At 43.4% G+C, this 21,158-nt stretch overlaps 1 protein-coding gene across 1 annotated transcript; it reads left to right on the top strand.

Moving 5' to 3' along the window:
- Positions 1–6,438: 6,438 nt before the first annotated feature.
- On the top strand, positions 6,439–20,756 carry SNCG (synuclein gamma). The gene is made up of 5 exons (XM_005511585.3): positions 6,439–7,061; positions 12,106–12,147; positions 12,791–12,918; positions 19,689–19,775; positions 20,361–20,756. Exons 1-5 carry the CDS (start codon positions 6,941–6,943, stop codon positions 20,379–20,381), a joined length of 399 nt encoding a protein of 132 aa, XP_005511642.1. The 5' UTR covers positions 6,439–6,940; the 3' UTR covers positions 20,382–20,756.
- The last annotated feature ends 402 nt before the right edge of the window (positions 20,757–21,158 follow it).

Genomic DNA, 21,158 nt, shown 5'->3' with positions numbered 1-21,158 from the left:
TTTTCTCACTATCTTGCAGGGTGATGCACCCTGGCATTGTTAAGAATAAAATGAGCGAGAATGATGCTCCACTGACAGAACACGTGGGAATTCTGGTGTAGGACTGCTAGATCATGACTCAGTTTGAATGATGAGATACGCAGCCCAAAGCTCAGCACGTCCTGCAGAGCATTAAACGTAAAGCTTTTCTGGGGTCGTTCCAATGCCAGCTGAAAAATAGAGGATAAAATCTTTCTAGGATTTTGGAAGGCCTTGTTATTAGAGGCTATGGATTTTCATCTCCTTATTGCTGGTTAGATCTGAACTCCTTCTGAATGCCTCTCTGTAATGCTTAATGTAAGAACCTAGGAAACCGCAGAACGGCCCTTACTGACCTGTGACAGACATTGCTGGGTAAGAGGAATTAAGCCCTAGGGCAGTGACCAGTAGCACATGGGGTAAAGCAGAGAGAGATTTTGATCATTTTAAGGGCAAAATCTGCTCTTGCTCTTGTAGCCACGTCTCCAGGGAGGTTAAATCACAAGTTCTGGACTGAAGACTGAAAGTAATAAGTAACTTCCCTCTGTTTCTTCCTGCTGCTTTTATATCAGAATTGTGTACATCCTGCTGTAATGCATGGTAATGTGTGAATATTTTGTGTGCTGTGTTTCACATACTGGATGTGACCTAAGTGTTATATATATTTACTTAATAAGACCTTTTATTGGGAAGGAACTGAAACGAACATGAGACAAAAGAAACAACAGGCTTATAACCTGACCTGCTGTGTGATCGTGGTTTGCAGAAAAGTTATTTTTGTGCTACAGATATTGAAGCTTCCCCACTTGTGAGCCTTTGGACTTGTCTTTCAATAGATACCTTTCCACTTAGTCTTAACTCAGCCATTACATCTTTCTTCTTCATGGATATGATACCTCCTAAACTGCAGGGCAATATTTCTCATTCATCCTCCTGGCTCAGAACATCTGTTCCTTCAGGTGCAAGAACCCATTCTGTGTGCCTTTGTAACGATGCTGCCTACGAGTGCAGCAATCAGGAGGCACAGATTGCTCAGCCATTTGCAAGTTAATAATTCAGCATGAATTTTTGGTAGCAGTTACGAAAGATGTTAAAATATTGAGTGTCTCAAGGACTGACGTATCTTTCCTTATGGTGGACATAGCATAGGGTGATGCCATGAACACACGCAAGATATGAATTATTCAAAGGACTCTCCTTACTAAACAACACTAGTTAAGATTTCTTGTCTAATAACTGGTTGGATTTGGTGTGTCTGAATAACATATTGAGGTTGTACTGTTGGTTCATAATATTTGATATATTGGCAGACTGAGCTGTAAGTTTTGTTGTTTAACATCTGTAGGGGAACAGGTATGAGGAGAACCCACTAAGGTACACGATGCAGCCCAACTTTGCCTCTCTTTTTGAGCTGGTGCCTCAGTGTGGAACCAGGGAAAACAGACATGAGGTCATTTGCTGTGATGATTTGCTCGTTGCCATCTGAGGTCAGGCTCTTCTAGGAGGTACCTACTGGATGAGAAAGGCAACTGTGCACCAGCTAATACAAACAGTTATCTATTCACCATTCAGGTGCCTAATTTAGCACCGATATACCTTGCGGAGCTGGGCACTACTGCTGGGATGGAACAAATGGCTGAGATAAACCAAATTTAAAACACAGTTTGGAAAATTACATGGAGATTGGTGTTACTTCAAACATGTGCTTGAAACCTTATCAGTAAGTGAGGTGGTAGTAGCATCATGGAGGTGTTTGGAGCTGCCCTGACACATCTCAGAAGTTTCTAGCAGTTCTCAGAACATCTAGCCAAAAAAAAAAAAAAAAAATCAACCCACTAGTTCTCTACTTCGGCAAATAAATTTGACAAGTGACAGATATTGTTCCTCCACTCTTGGTCCCCAGTCATTAGTGGCTTTCTTTCCCGTGTCCTTATTCATGAAAATCCCTTTCCCCCAAGTATTTCTAAGAAATGCTTCTTCAAACTGTTTTCACTTTTTAAAGAGTTGATATTGCCAGTATCACCAGACTCTTCAGTGTGCCCTGGGATCTTGCAGACAAGTGTCAGGACTACTTTCGCCTTGTCTGGTAATTATAACCCCTTACATTAAGCACAGTTATTAACCCACTCTGATGTTGCCCACCCTAAGAATTCAGTGTCTCATTTGCAATTCCATAATCAAGATGTCAGATATCACCACTGTCTTCTGGATAATCCGCATAAAATGTAAAAATCTCATCTTGGCCCCTTTCTGTTTGTTTAGAGTCAGAGCCCTGCAGCTACAGTTAAGAGGAGATGGGTGGCCACACAGTAAGCAGTGCCAAGCCATACGCTTGATAAATGACTTCTACGTACTTGGAAAGCGAACTGGCTATTTCGAACAGCTTCTCTCCAGAGAAAGAGCCCTTAGGAATTGAATTTTCAGTGAATAGATTCTAGTTTTTGATTGGTTGGTTTCTATCTTCCCAGATCCACTGCCTGCTCCAGAACACTCTTAGATCTATATTATAGCCTTAAATTCAGAATTTGAGTATTTAAAAGAAAAAAAAAAAAAGGTTTGAAAAGATGGAATTATTTTATTAAGTATGTGTTGCTTTAGATTCATTATCCCAGCTCCAAATCTCTGAAGCAGACTGAATAACTGAAAGGATTTTATGTCTGGGAAGATGAATAGGACAGTTTTGATCATAGCTGCACAGCAAGGGAGTAACTTCTCATTAGGCATTGCCTTTCAGACCTGGAAAACGCTGTCTCATCCCCTGCCCGCTGCTGATGCGCACGCGTGCCTGTGCAGCCGCGCCGGGGAAGGGGAGCAAGGGGACAGGGCGGTCAGGAGGGGCTGCTGGGCTGGGGACGATTCCTTTCAGTGGTCTGTCCTTCCGAGGACAAAGATGAATTCTTGTCGACTATATTTTTATTTAGTTTGTTCAAAAGCCATCAATGGAATTCAACAGCAAAGATCAGTCAGGGAAGACTGCTGAGTGCTGTACTGGCAGCACTCTGCTCACTGTGTGTGCCTTAAAGATGGCTCGTCCATCAGCCTTCACACTGCTTGTTCCCTGGCAGAGGAAATTACTCATTAACTATGCAAACGTACATGCAGGGATTCAAGTCCTAAACTGTTTGCCAAGAGGATGTCAGACAGAACTGCTTGTTTTTGTTATGGCATGAAAATGAATGATCGGAGACAGTTCTCCTTTCGGCGTTTTGAAGTTTTCATAAATGGACGGAGAGAGAAGGAGGGAGGATTTCTGTTTATATAGAGCAAGGCTTGATCCTGCTAATGTTAATATTATTCTCCACACAAAAACTTCCTGAACAAAGGATATTTACCAGCCACCAAAGCAGTCTGTCTTTCCTTTCCTTACCTGTCTGTTAAACATCATGCACTATTTAAATACTTCAATAGAATACGACCAAATCCCACTCCTTTCATCCAGCAAGATGCCTTTGTCAACTGAGAGACTCCAGCATAAGTTCATCATTAAAGGACATGTTTAAGGTTTTGTTGCAATTGGGAAAATTGAAGAGGGAAGAAACACAAATTAAGTAAAATCCTGGTTTAATCTGTTGCAGACACAGAGAAACGTCAGGTGGTAGAGGACAAGGAACCTTGATTTCTGCTTTGCATTTTTTTCTTTCCCTTGCATCTGTGCTTTGGGAACAGGTAGACTTGCGTTAGACTTGTCTTGCCCATATTCCAGAATTACTGGCAGGCATTGTATTGGGCTTCCAGAGATTATCCACCAACACCCAGAGAGAGGTTTGAGCGTGTGGGAGGTGGGGAACTGCAACTTTGAGACACTCTCCAGAAACTTTGGAGTTCTGCAGCAAGAGACTCTATGAACAAGCCTGAGCAGATGGAATTCAGCCTTTAAATGAACAACAGTTGGTTGGTCACTGCACAAATCAAGAGGAGACTTTCTTTTGGTATTAGGCAGATCAGCTAGGTGTTTGTGAGACACAGGTTTGTTTAGAAAGTGATATGAATGAAACTCAATAGGAAAAACTGGCAACTTAATGTCTAGCATAACAGACCTCTCTCCAGTGTTCCAAGGTAGGTAACAGAAAAAGAGAGGTTGCTGTCAGGTGAGATGGGAATTTAGGTTCTCCAAATGGAGGAGCTTCTCTTAAGCTGCTGTTTATGTTATCTCATACAAGGGGAAAATTGTTTTTCGGTCACAAAGTTGAGATCTTTGCAAAATCTGAAAGCCAAGGTTGCTTACATTAACTCCTGTTGTTGGGTTTACCCGATGCAGGATTGGCAACAATTCAGAACTGGATCCCCTGCATAGAACAGAAATAGGAACCACAGTTGCCGTGGGGTGGCAAATGTTCAGGAGCCATTATTGATGCCCTATATAGATCACCTACAGCATTGTCCTGAGTCCAGAGCTTTCCTAAAAGGGTTTCAAGGTAAAACAACGCCGGTGCAAACTGCCTGCTGCCTTGGGAGCGATCCAAGGCGTTTAAATGCCTCTTGTGAGCTCTTTCTGAAGGTCACTGGGAGAGGAGAAGGCAGGAAAGGAGTATCCCACGCAAGTATTGGCTAATTCAGTCTGGTGATGATCCACGTTTTACATCCCAGGATGGCTTGGTATTTCACATATTTGTTACCTTTAGTAGCAACGCAAAATATACAGAATTTGATTGTACAAATGGCAATGACAGAGCAAGAGCTTAACAATCAAAATACACTTCTCCTTGGCCCTTATCAGGCTGGTTATTCTCCTGAAGATACCACTAAAACCCATAACCCTGGAAGTGCTCTGCTCTGCTTTAATGCTTTTGGAAGCGTAGTGAAAAACTAAGTGGGGCCAGTAGCAATTCCCAAAGATGGGAAATTCACTTTTTATCAAATGTAGTAGAACCAAGACTCTTGCCCTGTGCCTAATGAAATCAATGGAAGTCATGTGAGTGACTCTGAGAGCAGCTAGCTTAAACCAGTGGTTGTGTGATACAAGAAGAGACATGCATCTCCAGTTTAAGAATACACTGGGAGCAAAAATGGACACCAGCCGTACACCTTGGATAGTGGTCAACCAGCCACCTAAGGGAAATTTTGAAAGATGGTAAGAAAAATCTTTTTTCACTCCTTGCTGCCAATCTGGAACAATGAGAGCTCTTACAATAATTGGTATGCTGTGATGGCATTCCTCTGAATCTTGCACTCTTTTTAATTAACAATTAATAAATTGATAAATTAATCTGTCAGAGATATGGCTCCTCTGCATTCAAATTGAACTCTTGTTCTTCATTTCTAAGTAAGTAGATCCATTTGTGAGAAAAAGATTAAGAAATCTGTATGTTATTTTCCAGATCAACAGTCTTTCAGCTGTTTCAGTATGGAGTAAAAAAACACTCCCCAAAACTAAAGGAATGAGCTTACTTCCATGGTAAGAACTATATTTGTGTACGTGTTTCCGTGTATGTACAGATGTGTCATTTTTTTATTCAGACTTTTGTTTTTTCTCTGTAGTCATTCCCCATCTGACCCTTCCAGGCTGATAACTCATGGTGGCAGTGGCTTAGGGACCACTGCACTCCAAGATGTTACAGCGTGCTACCCTCCCATCATACAGTTAAACCTCTGAATTTCTTGTTCTGTTTGCCTCGTAAGGAAAAGCAACCAAAGCCAGTCAGGGCTTGTGCTCAGAGGCCAGTGCTCCATGGCTTCTGTTTCAGATAAGGCACCATTAAATAATAATAAAAATAAATAATCAGCATGTTGCACCAGCAATTGCTTTCACAGGTCCCTGCGCTGAATATCAGTTTGTGCTAGCGGGACAATAGCTGATTTAGGCCACTCTGAATCTACTTCAGAAAACAATTTAGCTTGAGTTTAACTTTAAGCACATCAGGATATCCAACTGTGAATAATGATTCTATATTTTGGCATTTTTTTCTTAGGGGGGCCTTGAGGCTGGATGGATCCTCTGTGCAAACTGCAAGATTTCCCCAATCACTTCTCAGCTGGAAGATTTTCTTGCCCTGCCGTGCTCTGCGGCACAGACCTCTGACACAGGCAGTGACGTTGGTGTAAAATGTCGTCTCACTCTGCAGCGGCACAGCTCTGTATACAGCAACTCAGAGAAACAAATAAGAAACAGGATTTCCCCCAACAGGCATCTGATTTTTCAGACATGAACCATTGTAATGGGATGTGCAGCTGAGGAGGAACTGTAATTTATACTAAATGCCTTGAGGGGCCAACTTCAGACTTGACAAACTTGGCAAGTGGGACTCCCAGCTCCCTTCATTTGGCACCAAGCTCTAGCTGGTTCCCTTTTTCTCTCTATTTACTAGAAATCATGTTCTTGTTATTGTTTTGTGCAGGATGGATTCTGGTAACTGCCAGACCAAGAAACCTGACTCCGTTTGTTTTGTTTGCTACAAACGCTACCAGCTTTACATGCTCTCCAGCTTCTGGGGACCCAGGAGAGCTTGTGTTTGCCTCCTGCTGCAGCCTTGGGGAGATGCCCTCTCAGGAACTCAGCTCTTCAGATAAAAAGTCTCCCTCTTCACATGAGAGCATCCTTGAGTGAGAGCATTGCAGCATATTTTAAAAGCTTTATCTGTCTGGAAATTTTCCAGGCAGTCCCTTACCTACTGATGTCCTCCTTCTTCTCTTCTCTCCTGCCCTCCTTAAATCTTACCAAGCAGATCCATATCATTAATATTTCAGTATCAGCTGTTCACAGGCATTGGCTACAGTGCAGTGCACTTCATCAATAAGAGCCGGCAGAGGCTGTGAGGTTTGCCACACTGCCTTCATCCAGCCGAGGAGTAAGAGCAAAGACAGAGCCCAGCAGAGAAACCGAGTATCCACTGAGGGTAAGACTGCACATTGCAGTCGTTGTCTAGAGGTGCTTTTTGCTGCTGTCCCTCAGATCGTCCGGGTAATACCCGAGCAAGCAACAAGAATGGATGTCTTTAAGAAAGGTTTCTCCATCGCTAAAGAAGGTGTGGTGGCTGCTGCAGAAAAGACCAAGCAGGGAGTGACAGAGGCTGCAGAGAAGACTAAAGAAGGGGTGATGTATGTAGGTAAGAGAGAACTATTTTCAGTCTACATTTGAGCATGAACTGCTGCATACACTGTCTTTGAGTAAGTCTGGGGAAATCATATTGTGGCTAAAACTTGGAAGGGAATGGCAGGAGGTCTGGATAGCATCCCCAGCTCTGTCACGAAGTGGCTGTGTAAGCCTGGGGTGCCACATCCTCCCTGTGCCTCAGTTTCCCCAGCTGCAAATTAGAAATAGAAAAGACCACTACTTCAGGGGAGGCAGAACTAATGCAATGTTAAGGAGCATATGCCCAGGTGGAAGGTTTCTGTTATGTCTGTTCACTGATTGTTTGCAGGGTGAGTCACTCACTCTCCAGGCATCCAAGCGCTGCTGAACTCCACCTCGCCTCTGCACTGTGAGACACACGCTGAGGAGGTCCCTGAGAGGACCCTGCAGCATTATTAAGTGGGGATTGCAGGATGCATCTGTTTCCCCACAAACGCACCATTTTGTCCTGAAATCCTTCTCTGGTTCACTGATCTGTTTCATTCCCCATGCACACATGGGGAATGAAATCTTGCTTTACAAGGGACACCCAAATTAATTTTGCCTGAAGGATAGAATCTGGAAAACAGCACGCCTGGTGTCCTGCTGGAGACCTCTCTCACAATTAATGTGCTGTTTCAGAAACCTCCTCTTCAAGGTCACACTTGAAACCTGCCATCTCCATTATCTAGCGCATGCAATTATATGGCTGGATGGTCAGATATTCCAGATACTATAAAAATCTGTGAAGTCTGAGGTTCCCAAGACTGATTGCCACGGTGCTGATTGCTGCACCTGACACAGCTTTTTATGTTTGCTAGATGTAGGAGTGAGTTGGGTTTTTTTTAGTAAGGAAGTTTACACGCAGGATCTTCCTGCTATCACGCTGCAACATCCGCAGCTGTACGTAGCTACTATATTTAAAACAGTTATATTGACAATAGCTCCTGATTTTGTAAATTACAAAAATTACAAAAACGTATGTTTGTAAGCTACAAAGGAATTGCAAACTGTATGTGTAGCAGATCTGTTAATGTCTTCATCGCAAAATTTTAAACTCTCAACTATTGGCATACTGAGAATGAATGTATGTAACAGTTCACATTTCAGTTTGAAACTGACTCAGAAGAAGAAAGGTAAACAGCATCCTTGTAAATATTTAAACTAACCACAGTAACTGAAACCCCAGCCTGTGAAATGTCACATCTAGGTGTCAGATTGTGGCATCCCTGCTGCTCTGGCTGCTTCCTGATTTGAGTGAATGTCAGAAAGGACTCTTCCAAATTTTTATACATAACTCCTCACATCTCTGTTCAGCCATGTCCTATCTCTCCACACTGTGACCTGTTTTTCATTCCCGCACAGCCATGAGGTACAGAGTCTGCTCATGAGATTGTAACCTTTTCAAAAAACATTTTCTAAAAGCCTTCCTAAAACCTAAATCTCTGAATGAGGATCAAATATGGATCAAGGTGAAGATGAAGTGCTTTCTCCTTTTTTTGTTTTGGTTTGTTGGGAGGTTTGGTATACCTCCAATTCCTGCCCTGTCATGTACTGGCTGGTCCTTTGCCTTGGGGCTGACTCAGTTCCTGTTGCATGCCCAGGTCTGCTCAGCCCTTTGGGGATATTCAGTCTTTCACAAGCAGGAAAAGTAAAGGTCAGATGCTGATTAGCTGAGAGAATTGATTTTTTTTTAAATAGAGAAGGTGGAGGCCAGGTATTATCGATTAAAGTTGGAATGATTAGTATGCTGTCTGTGACACATTTCCTCAGTCTGTGACACATGAAGGGTTAATCAGAGACCTGAACTGTTCCTTCCTTGCTTCTTCCCTTGCAGAGCCCCATCCTAGCAGCATGGTCTGGAGTGTCACATGACACAACTTAAATCTTTGGATGCTAGGAGGAAATAATACTTGTATAAAAGCTTGAGGGTCTTTTCAGAAAGTTAGGAAAGGGAGGGGGGAACCCCAGAGCTTGGGGTGGATTAAGTGGAGCCTTGACTTTTATTCAGGTTTGTGTTAACTCATCACTGACCCTCCAAGGAGGATTCCAGATGTCTGGGCACAACCACCACATCTGATGAGTCACTTGCTGCTGCCTCAAGAAAAGGAAAACTCATTCAGAAGCATCCTCCTGGAGCAGATAGTGTCATTGGGGTTCTGCAGTCACCTCGTCCCTCCTCTCCAAGCCATGCAGGTTCAGTTCCTAGAACCTGTGGCAGAGCCCGAGGTGCCTCCCTCCCTTGCTGGCACCGCATTGCGGTTCCCAGCGGGGCTGGGTAAAGATGCTGCCATCGCTCTGGGGTCACAAGGAGCCTGGGGTGCTCCTGCCCTGCCATGGAAAGGGAAGAGGGTGCATGAAAAGAGAGAGAAATCCTGTAGCTTGGGCCATCTTTGCACTTAGTAAAGTCACAGTCTGCTCTCCAAACTGTAACAGCCTCTGGGTATGCTGATTTGGCTGTGGGTTCTTGCACGGTTATTGTGGGTACAGAGGTTGATTCAGTGGGCTATCTTTTGTGTTTGGTTTAAATAGGGAGAAATGTGATGGTGAAGTTAATTAATGAAGTTAATGCAAAGCTGCATCAGAGTGTTGAACATAAGGCTGTTAGTACTGTTTAATACTATAATTCAGGAAGCCTTGACAAAGAATGCACTTCCATTTTTCCAGAACGGTGTTCAATCATGCATGTTGCAGAAAGCCCCAACGCACCAAGCTGTACTTAAACAAAATGACTCCATCGTGAACTCCTGCAGGAGTTACAGCACTTCATAATACCTTTTTCTGCTACAACTCTTTTCCCACTGCGCAGCACTCCACCACCTCAGTTGCACCCTTGCCATCCCAAAGCTCTTCAGGATGACTCACAGCACTCGGAGGAGACAGGATACATGAACTCTTAATTCTGTGTACACAAGCTGCAGGCAAGGACTAATGGGTGAAATGAGATTGAGCATCAGGTGATCACTTTCTGATTCAACAGACTGCGGGTTTCTGGGAGGGATATCTGCCAGAAGGTCCGATTTCATGTGGTGCATCATGGATGGATGCTGAGCCTGAGTCATTGGGTGTGGTCAGGAAACTGGGCTGGGAAGATGAGGCAGGCTCGCCCTGGCTGTGCCACATCTCACTGCCATTGCTTCTGTCACAAAATGGATTCAGGTATTTTTCTTCTACCTGCATCCCTCCTTTCTGGAATTATTTTTCACCAGAAAATACAGCACCCACCTAGTACCCTCCCCTTGCAAAAGAACTGAGCCCAGATAGTCATCTTAAATCAAAAGCCTAGCAAAAAAAAATATACAGAAGTACAGCTGTTGTCTCACTAAGCATGTTTATTGCAAAACTGAACATATGCAAGGCTAGTACAGCAAATTATATACTTCGCTTACCCGACAACTGCTCTTTGACCAAAAACCAGCAAGGAAGTGATAAACTAGAACATCTGTGTCTGGTGTGAGAAGATCTTGTATGTCAAATCAATATTGTGGCGGTCTTTTATCGGAATGGCACTGGGAGGGAAACTGAAGCAGGATGGCGTCTGAGTTGAACTGTGTGCATTTGGCCAGTTCAGGAGTTGCTGTTCATGGCTTCAGACTTGCATCTGCTCTGTTCACTGCTGTGCATCTGTACATATTTATGTATCACAGACATCATTGTTGAATCCAGTTTACAGCAGTGCACACGTAACATGCGTCATTAGGAACTGGAGCTTATAGCAGTAACAAGAATAAAGTACAAAGATTCATCTCTTCAGTTTTAACACAGTTTGGGAGGGTGGAGCGAAATGTTGAGGGCATATTGTAGTAGAACAGCTTTGTTTTGCCACAGGCAACCATTACAACCACCAAAATAAATCAACAATTGAGACTTACATTCAATAATACATAATATGTACCAGGCAGAACAGAGCTGGGCTGGATCTGTTGTTATCAGGGCACTGCACCTGTTTTGCTTTTCAGGCTGTTAATGAGAACTAAATGTGGTTTGTAGCTCATTTCTCCCACCACACCCATGGATGCTCCAGAACCTCTGGAGTTAAAGATCTGCCCAGCTCTATATTTCTATCATTTTGACAGTTGGCCATAAAAATCCTTTTGTTGTGTCAGTATGGGAAACTTGAAAAGAGCCTGTATAGGTAGAGCTGATTTACAAAATACAGCAAAGTGGGACCAGTGAAACTTTTTGTCACATGCTTATTTAACTTCCAAGAGATAAATTTAATCCTTTATTTTTGTCCATCTACCATGATTTAACATGTGCTGCGGTATACGAATGGAAGGGATGTATAGCAGATCACTTGGAGGAAAACCACAGAGATTAATTATTCCTTAAAGGCAACTCATCTTGCAAACTGAATGCCCTTCTAACCTGTTAGCTTTTCTGTCTTGACAACAGCGAGATAAATTGCAATGTAAGCATACATGTGGTGGACTTCCATAATTTGAGATAAAAACATCTACATTCTGCGTGTTGCTGAAAGCAGGCACAGCCTAAGCTGAGGCACCAAAATGGAAATCTAGTTAGTAGGTATGTAGTAGAATGGTAGTTGTCCTGTAAATTCAGCCTCAAGTTTTGCTGAAGTCTTTATTAGAGTCTCTGTTAGAAGTGTAGACTGAAGCTTTTAATGACCACTGCAGCCAAGGATCCTGCTGAAAGGCCAGGTGAGATTTCACCAGGTCACTTAATACTCATTCATTTTTACAATTAGCTTAACATTGATTTACATCCACTCAACTGGTGGACATATTTCAGGGACAATTCTTCCTACTTAAGCATGCTGTAATCAAGATTTTTCTGGTCTAGGAATCTCCAGACAATTTGTGGTTGAAGTTATCCAACTCCCAACACAAAGGTGCTAATTGACTTCACTGGGGAAGAAAGCTGGTCCCTTCTGCCACCTCCACAAAGGGCTTGTGTCCTAGCAGGAGGTGCTGGCAGCACCACAGCTCCTCACCGCACCTAGTAAGAACAGGTGGCCATTCATGTCCAGAGGGTTCTTTGCCAGGTAGCACTGATGGACCATGTGTTTCCTTTCACAGGTACCAAAACCAAGGAAGGCGTGGTGCAAAGTGTGACCTCAGGTAAGAGCACAGCCCTGAAAAGGATGTGGAAGTCTGTGCTGTGTGGCTGGACATCTTGATAAGGCCATCGTTACTGCCACATGGAAGGTCTCTGGGCAACACCACTAATCTGCGTGACCTTCCATTTGATGGAAGCCACAGAGTCAGGGACCCTGAGGGATCTTTCTGGGTATCCCAAGCTCCAAGGCTGCACAGCCCTCTGAACTGCCTGGAAGAGAGATGAATGGATGAATGGATCCTTTTCCTGGAGAATTTCATTACTAAATTACTTTTTTTTTTTTTTTCTTTCCTCCCTACCGAGGTGTATTAAATCAAACAGAAGGTACCCAGAGAGAGGTCACACGCAGTCTGCAATGCCAAATACCTAATTTGCACAGATGTCCCTTAGCATCTTACAGTGAATTTTTCATTCTCCAGTTGCCTACAAAGACTGATAGGCTGCAGTGCTGCTCTCTGAGCAGCATTTTGAGTTAGACGAATGTACATGATCTAAATGTACATGATATAAATCCAGACATGACCTCACATAAAAAAATCCAAATAAGGACTGTATCAGGTGAAATTTCTTCTCTTAATGCAGTTGTTTTATTGACCTTTTGGCAATGTCTAGATCATTGACTTTCTGCTTTTCTTGAAATCCTAGTTGCTGAGAAGACCAAAGAACAGGCCAATGTGGTGGGAGAAGCCGTAGTAGCCAGTGTGAACACTGTGGCAAACAAGACTGTAGAAGGAGCAGAGAACATCGTGGCTACTACAGGAGTTGTAAGAAAGGTATGTTTGTTTCTTCAGTCATGTGCAATACGGAAGAGTTGTCTTTACATTACACTTACAATATCTGCAAACATTTACATCTGATGGTTTTACCTATTAAATGAGAGGTTTTCAGCAATATCTGCTTTTATATAATGTTTAATACTATTATATAATGCTTAATCTGTAATCAGAGAATAATTTCATTTGGAAGGCACCTCTTGAGATCACCTAGTCCGAGACCTTTAAGGTGAATGAGAGCAGGTTGCCCAGGACTGTGTCCAATTGAGTTTTGAATACCTCCATGGATGGAGGCTCCACAACATCCCTGGGCAACCTGTGTCAGCATTTGACCACCCTCACAGGAAAGAAAGAAGTATTTTCTTGTGTTCAGATGGACATGTTAATCGATTTGCATCTTGTCCCATCAGTGGGCACTGGTGGCAAGAGTACGGCTCCCTGTTTTCTTCTGAATGTAGAAAAGCATTTTTTCCAGGGACTTGAGTAGAAACACAACCAGGCTGCAGTGAGCACCCCGAGCCTCATACCTGTTGTACAGAAGCATCTGGTCCCAGCAGAGAGCCTGACCCTCTTGCTTTGCTTTGTGCTGATTTTGACAACAACCAAACACTTGTTGATAAAGGCCACGTGACCCAAACCATGCATGGATTAAACCTGATTCAAACAAGGTGTCTTCTGTCCTCCAGCCTAATTTGAGAAACTGGGTTGCTTCAAGTGAGGGGATTAAGAGGCATGTGAAGGAGCAGAATGGCTCCCTGGATGAAGGCAATGTTGATCACTAGAGAAGATGCTTTCACCAGGTGGCAACAAACAGCATCCATTTGTACAGTACATGAGGCTGATATTTGGCAGCTCTTTGGTAGGCCCGGCTGCGTTTCCCCTCTTTAGAGAGCTGTGGTCAATAAAGTTGATAGCAACCTAAGCTAGATGAGTCACAACACACCCAAACCCAGAACTGAAGCAAAGAGAGGCTGGCCAAAATAGTTTTAATTGTTCAGACAGTTTGCTGATTAATTTCCTGGCCTGCATATAAACACATTGTGAAGTGAAACAAAACTTCTGCACGCCATATAAATCCTGAGAGAATAGCCTAATAAAAGAGCAGAACAGCAGCTACGAGTGACGCAAAATGTCCTCCTGAAAGCATGTGAAAAGGGCAGATACAGAAGTTCTGCTAAGCCCTTGGGATAAGGTTAATCTCTGTTCCCACAGGGAACAGCAGTTAGGCTGCAGGAGTGCAAACATTCATTCCTAATTCCGTGGGCCCAGACTGCCCTCCCCTACTACCCTTTGACTGGCTGGGTGCGGGGTGGTTGGCCCAGGAGAACTAGGAATTTGCTGATGGTAGGAGTCCATCCTGCAGGTACTGAACTGTCTCCTTTTCTTGCAAGGGCAGAGCAGCAGCAATCCTCTTCCCTTTTGTCCTAGTGAGGTCCTTCCCTCAAAGTCTGATGAGCTACGCATTACAGGTGGTAATTTCACAGCCCAAAATGGTTGATGTTACCTGTTTCCATCCTTGTGCAAGTAGTCCCCTAGAAAATCAGCGGTTCCTTCATCCTAGTAATGGTTCTGGGTTATGCAGACTGCAGACAATATAGAAAAACTGAGTTTTCCAGAGGGTTGGAGTATCTGAACTGTGACTGAGAGTTAAAATGAGGATTGAGCAAGAAATAAAAATGTGGCATGTGTCTCATGCTAAAGGGCAGACTGAGGGAGCCAGGAAACTGCTTTGGATATGACATCATGGTGTAATGTCAAATAGCAGAGGTGGGCAGCAGAATGGAAATAAGAGGAGAAATGCAAGGTGAAAGAAGTCACAGGAGAAAGAAATTCAAGAAAAGCATTTGTTTCTGTGAAAGACAAGGGTTATCTCCTCTAGTGTTTTACATCAGCTTAAATTAGGAGTGCAGATCTTCTAGTCATCCTCACTCACTGTACCTCAGGTACATCTGCTGGATACCTTTTGGGTAGCAATGACAGGAGCTCCAAGTGCATCCGAGCTGCTGATGGTTCATGGCTATGGGGCCAGAGCTGCTGCAGAGGGAGGGCCCTGAAAGGAGCAGAGGGGTTGTGCTGGGCCCCCACACCCGCTGTTTTCCCTCTGGATCTGCTTCTGTTGTGCTCCACAATTAGCTAATGGAAATAAAACCAGAAGCTGCCAAGAGCAGCACCGGGCACTGTAATGCATTTGAGGGACCCGCTGGAGATACACTGAGAAGAGTGAGAAGGTATAGCAGTTAGATCTTTAAAAAACAAATACCACTGTTAAAATCTTGCAATCCTGAAATTATACACAAGCATTCCAGCCCCGAAGTTTGAGAGAGCTGTTGCATCCAGTCCTGAGACTTGCTTATGCTCCATCCCATCCTCTTCCTTTTTAACTGCAAAGAGCAGTTGCTAATGTCTTGTTTCTGTTTTCAACAATGATCTCCGGTGTTGTTCACTGCTGACTTTGTAGACGGGTTGTTCACAGCACCCGGGGATTGTGTGAATGGTGAACACTGAGCAATGCAACAGGATGACTTGAATCTGGAGAGCCGAGTGGTCCTGGATGCATGTCCCCAGCTCAGCATTCTCAGTATTAATATCAGTTACGGAGAGCTTGTTGACATTTAATCTGTGCATTTGATAGCCTGAATCAGTGACAGGCATGTACTAGCAAGGAGTGGGACGGTCTGAGGATTCGGGATTAAGTTTTGCTTGGGGCTGCAGCTGCAAGGTGGCTGAGCTCTGCAGGCATATCAGGTGGCGACTTTGGCCGTGGGGAAGAATCCAGCCCTTTGTGGAACATGGCAGGCACTGAGACGTGGACACACACACGGGGCAGCTGGCAGCCCACTGCTCCTTGCTGTCCTCAGTGCGAGCGCTCGGAGACAGGCAGAAGGAAATGGGGCTGAAGTAACGCTACACCTACGGAGGGGTGCCAGTCGCCAGGCGAGAGCAACCTCGAGTAGTGTTGGCACTGCCTAGTAGGGCTTTGGCACTGGCCTAGTCACTGCTGAGTACGAGAAGGTATTGACTGATTTGAGGAGGTTTTAAGAATTAAGTAAAAAATATGTAAGTTAAAACATTATTTTCTGATGTACCAAGGAGTGAGACGAAGGAGTAATTTGTTTTGCCTGTGGCTCTGCACACATCCCACTCCCTGGGGTGGACATTAAGGGATTTTAGTGAGATAACCACCTCCTAAATATCCCTGTCTTAGAAGAGGATTAATTCTTTGTCTGCATGACACAGCACAAATTTTGCTGCATTGCAGACACCACATGGCTGGGAACAAGCGCACGTACGTACACACACACATACTCACAAAATGTCCCTCAGGGAGTGGAGGAATTTCCCCAGTAGCTGATGCTTCTCCGCGCCCTCCACCTAGATTTTCCCTTTAGACCTATCTGCCCTGACAGTTTTTATATGATGTAGTTGTCAGTTCATGGCTCTGTAATTTTGAATTAGGTTTGATCATTTTTTATTTCACTTCATTAATTATTTGAGTAGTTGTCAGTTATGTGCAACCGCTGGGCGTGTTCATTGGATCTCATCTTTTCTCTCTGCGCTTGATCTAGCACACATGTACCGTACCCCAGCTTATTGCTTTCATAACCACTGCATATTTTGAATATGAATGGTTCATGTTCATGCCCTTAATTCTGTTCACTTAAACCCCGCGACACCACCAATGCTAAGACAGTTGCACCGAAGGAATTAGAAGCAGAAGCTGATAAGTGACCTCCCTGTTTATGTTAGTTTGAGCAGGGTGAGTGCCACTTATGGGAGAGCAACCAAGGGCAACTGAGAGGCCAAGGAAGTGAGAGCTACTGAGCAGGAGGAACAGGGAAATCAAAAGCCAAATTACCTTACAATTAAGTAGAATAAATAGTCAAAACTCTTCCCCATTGTATTCAAACTTCCTCTTTTGTATTCAAGCTTCCCAGTACTACACTGATGCAGTGATGCATCCTGGTGGTGTCCTTCATTGTCCCATGGGGCAGGGAGTGGAGTCGGGTACTCTGCCTACAGGCATTTTTTCTGTGCTTCCCTTTTGGTCTCATTATTGCATCCACACATACATGTTTCACCTGCAGAATGGCTGAGTAGGTGGCACTGGTGAAGGCCTAAAGTCTACAAGACTGTGTGTGTGCCTCATGGCTAAAGGCTGTGCCCCAGTAATCCCATAGGATTAAATGTAAACATCATTAAATATGTATTATTTGTATAAGCAGCCCCAGGAAACTCTGAGAGTCTGGCTGTGAGTTGGATCAATCCAAAGCTACCCCAAGAGTTCCACCTGGATTTGAAGGCTAAGACAGGAATTCGGCACGCCCGTCTGTCCATCCCGTCAGTGGGTCCACTCACTTTAATCACGAGTTGACCTCTTAGTCAGAGCTGCCAGCATCACTCCAAGCAAATTCACCCCGAAACACATCCAGGACGGCCCGTCCATAGGAGCTGACAGGTTGCCTAAGGGTGTACAAGGGAGCGGTTTGGGGACGCTGCCAAGTAGCATCATTTTTGCTCCAGCGCCCAAGGTCAAGAGCACAACGTGAGGCTGAACCTTTCTCCGCCTTATGCAATTGATGTCCCATTGCAGGCTGTTAAATTTGCAGCAGATTAGGTTGTCAGTGAACCTCTCTGGTTTTGGTGCCTTAAAATAATAATAATAATAAAAGACATTTTGCTTGCAGATGCATTTGTTGGGTTTTTGATGAGTGTAATGTTCCAGCATCCAACATTTAGACTCTGCATGCTTCCTTTGTTAGATAAGGAAGATAGTCCTGATAAGGTTGTTCATCTCAAGAATTTTCAGAGATGGTGAAAAGAAAAGCACTGGCCTATGACATAATATGGATAAAAATATAAATTTCATTTAATGTATGGACTCAGCCAGCAGAATGTAAAACACAATCATTGAGCTGAAAGAGGGAATTTGATTGAACCTGTGAAATACAGAAATCTGAAGAATCAAATTGTAATTTTTAAATTTTTTTTTGCAAAACCTGTGGACTTTTAAAATCTGTTTTTAAGAAAACATATTAAAATATCTGAACCCAGAAGCCTATAGTATGCTCTATTTAAGACCTCTTAACTTTGTGCAGGAATGATTTTATAAATGGCAGGTCCTAATTTGTTCAGTTGTTCATTAGTGATATCTGAACATGTAACTGTTTCATAAACTTGGTGAAATATGGTATTTTATACACATAAATCTTCTATAGTATATATATTTGATGTAAAATATATTTTTATAGATATCAATACTTAAAAACTTGTATAGTATTCCTGTAATGAATTCTAAGGTCTTGTGTTTCACTTAGCTACTATGTTAAACTACTTTGGTTTTCTTTCTTCTCTGGCCAAAAAGATTCAACCCCCCCCCAAGAAAAAAATACAAGAAACAAACTGAAACAGGTTTTTTTTTTTTTTTTTTCATTTAAAACACTTTTTCTAAGACAATATATAATTTCTGAGAGGAAAAATAAATCTGCTTGCTGTTCAAGAGCAGGAGGAGCATTACTAATTACTTCGGGTTGCAACATGCCTCTCTCTCAGAATATTTTATCCCATTTAATGAGGAGATGCACACTCAAACAGTGGCAGAGTTCTTGGTGTCCTCCAGAGAAGCTGGATTTTCACCCTTGCTTTCTTGCCCAGTATCACTCTATGAGTCAGTGTTAGAGCTGCAGCTGGTACCCAGGAACTTCTGGGTCTTCATCCAGAGTGAAGACCCTTGCACCACACGGTCCTCCTCTGTATATTGTTTTGCTGACCGCTCCCTGAGATCCCCGGCAGCTAACGCCCAGCCGAGGAATGCAGCCCTTCCTCATCTCCTGCTCCCTGTTCTGAGCAGGCTGGGAAGTGCGTGAGAAAAAGGCTGTGAGAAGCCATGCCTAACACAGCCTGACACCTCTTCATCCTGCCATTGTGCTGGTTCCTCCACCACTGTTTAGAAACACCCTCCAGAAACATGGTTGTTTCCCTTTCTAAAAACAGATGGATGCGTCACTGCTATCCTTCTGGAGCAGGTTCCTGGCAGGGAGCACCATTTAAGGGATATAATAAGCAGCACAGTAGCTGAGCAGGGATTCTTTAGCCTATCCATCACTCTCAGATGCAGTATCCTGAGGAAGGGATCGCCTTTTCCATGACTATTCCCACGTTTGCCAGAGCTGAACTCCCCTCTTGCAAGAGAAATAGGTGCTCGTTCCCTTTAAGAAGGGGTGCACTGCACTGGTGTTCATATGGGCTGTCCCCCAGTTTTCCTGAGGCAGCTCAGCACCCCAGGCTGTTGCCTTTGTTTCACTTTCACCTGCCTCAAATTATATTTTAAAGGTTTACAAGCAGTTTTTTAGACTGCTAGGTGGAAAGAAAAGAAACGTACAATGCAAACTGGTGACAATAGCTGCAACTGCAGGTGCTTCAAAGCACTCCACGTAAGTTTATTTGTTACTACCAAATTTCTTCACACGGAAGAAGTCAAAACTCTGGTCTTGGTGACGGGAAGGAAAACTTCACAAAAATAACTGATTTTCCGTGTGAAAAAGAGCCTAAATGAGGCTGTAAGAAATTGAATTGTTTTTTCATAGACATTTGCTCTAACAATCCACACTAAAATGGATTTTGAGCAATATTTGCCATCTATTACACCTGGTATTTTATTAGTGTGTGCAATGCTCAAACCCATGCCGCGCAGTCTGCTCAAATAGTCTGAGATTCGGGCAAGGACTTCATGTGTGCGGGCGAGGACAAACATCTCTCTTGTGACTTGGCAGGAGGACCTGGCTGGGCCGGAGCCGCCCGAGCAGCCGGGGGTGGCGGGAGAGGGGGCCCCCGTGGCAAGCACAGACAGCGGCGGACAGGTGAGGTGATGCCACGGCCGTGGCTTCCCCGTGTCCCTGGGCTCTCGAGACCACGCGTGGGCTTTATCTGTGTTACTGGTTTTCTCCAGGACAATCTTCCCCTTGCTATCTGTGATCATACATCTACTGCATGTGGAGCCCATTGGTATTCCCGTTTTCAGGACTTATTTGACAAAACCCAAGCTGTGGGTTCTCACTTTTACCTCTTCCTTTTTTCGGACCAAGAATTTGTCATGAGTGACAGATTAAATTGCTGCTTGATTTGGGTGTGTAAACGCACATATATGTTATCCTGTGGTTTTGTCATCATATGGAATAGCTTTTCCCTGGTTGCAGCCATACTTTAGAAGAGCTATAGGAAACAAGTTAGGTTTTTCTATAGATGCTTAGATAACAAGCTAGATTTTTCTACAGATTTTTCTATACTTAAATTAGCTCTTTTAGTTTTTGACCTGCAATGTCCTTTCAAAGCCCTGAGTGGGTTTTAATATGGTGACTACCAACATTGATTTTTCTCTTAATTTTATTTATATATGTTTTTCACTGGAAATATTTAACTGTTTTCCTGTCTGTCTTCTCTCACAGGGTGAAAATGAAGGCAATTAATTAACTTAGTGACTTGTAGCTCAAAAGAAAGCATTCCAAGAGCATACATGGAAACATTAGCTGACACTACAACAGGAAAACCCCACTCTCCATAGACTAACTACATTCAGCTCTGTAGGCTTTCACCTCCCTCATAAGCAAATCGTACAATATATGTAAGCCAGACTCCTCTGATTGTAAGTAAAGCGCAGCCGTGTACCCAGAGGGTTGTGTGTCTCCCTCCCCACTTCCCTCGTGGCTTCCCGACCCGCTCGCTTTGCGTGTTTTGGTCGGGCTCACTGATCTGTGTCTCGTGTCCATCTGCACTGGCACTTGGGATCTCTAGGCATTGTGGAAATATTTTTTTTTAACTAATAAAAAAAAGTATTTGAACAAGTTTTTTGTTTTCTCAGTTTTATTTGCACATTTTAGATGTTGATCCTTCCAAATCTATGAACCGTTTCTGTAAAAGTGTGGTATTAAAATACAAGGATCTCAGGGCTGTAAGGACCTTAGATCATGATGTAAAAGATGGGAAACAATGAAAAATTGTATTTCTGAATAAATAGTGTAGGTAGGTCATCTTTCTGTCTCTCAGGACTGAAAAATAGAGATTGCACTTTTAAAATATTCCCACAACTTTGAGAGTGCATGGGGGAAGGTGGAAAAAAAGGAGGCTTTATAGAAGAACATGAAGGTCATGTTGACCTCGGTTAGCTTTTTTTTTTTTTTTTTTTTTTGGTATTTTTTCTGCTTACACTAGAGCTTGAAAATTCCATCCTGACATCTTCTGGGTGT

This window comes from Columba livia, chromosome 6, assembly GCF_036013475.1.
Source record: "Columba livia isolate bColLiv1 breed racing homer chromosome 6, bColLiv1.pat.W.v2, whole genome shotgun sequence".
Lineage (NCBI taxonomy): Eukaryota > Metazoa > Chordata > Aves > Columbiformes > Columbidae > Columba > Columba livia.
This window is presented reverse-complemented; position numbering and strand designations above follow the sequence as displayed.

Coding starts and splice junctions, on each gene's coding strand:
- SNCG (XM_005511585.3), top strand. CDS start 6,941: ATGGATGTCTTTAAGAAAGGTTTCTCCATCGCTAAAGAAGGTGTGGTG. Junction 12,148..12,790: donor GGTGCAAAGTGTGACCTCAG/GTAAGAGCACAG, acceptor TTGAAATCCTAG/TTGCTGAGAAGACCAAAGAA. Junction 19,776..20,360: donor GCACAGACAGCGGCGGACAG/GTGAGGTGATGC, acceptor CTTCTCTCACAG/GGTGAAAATGAAGGCAATTA.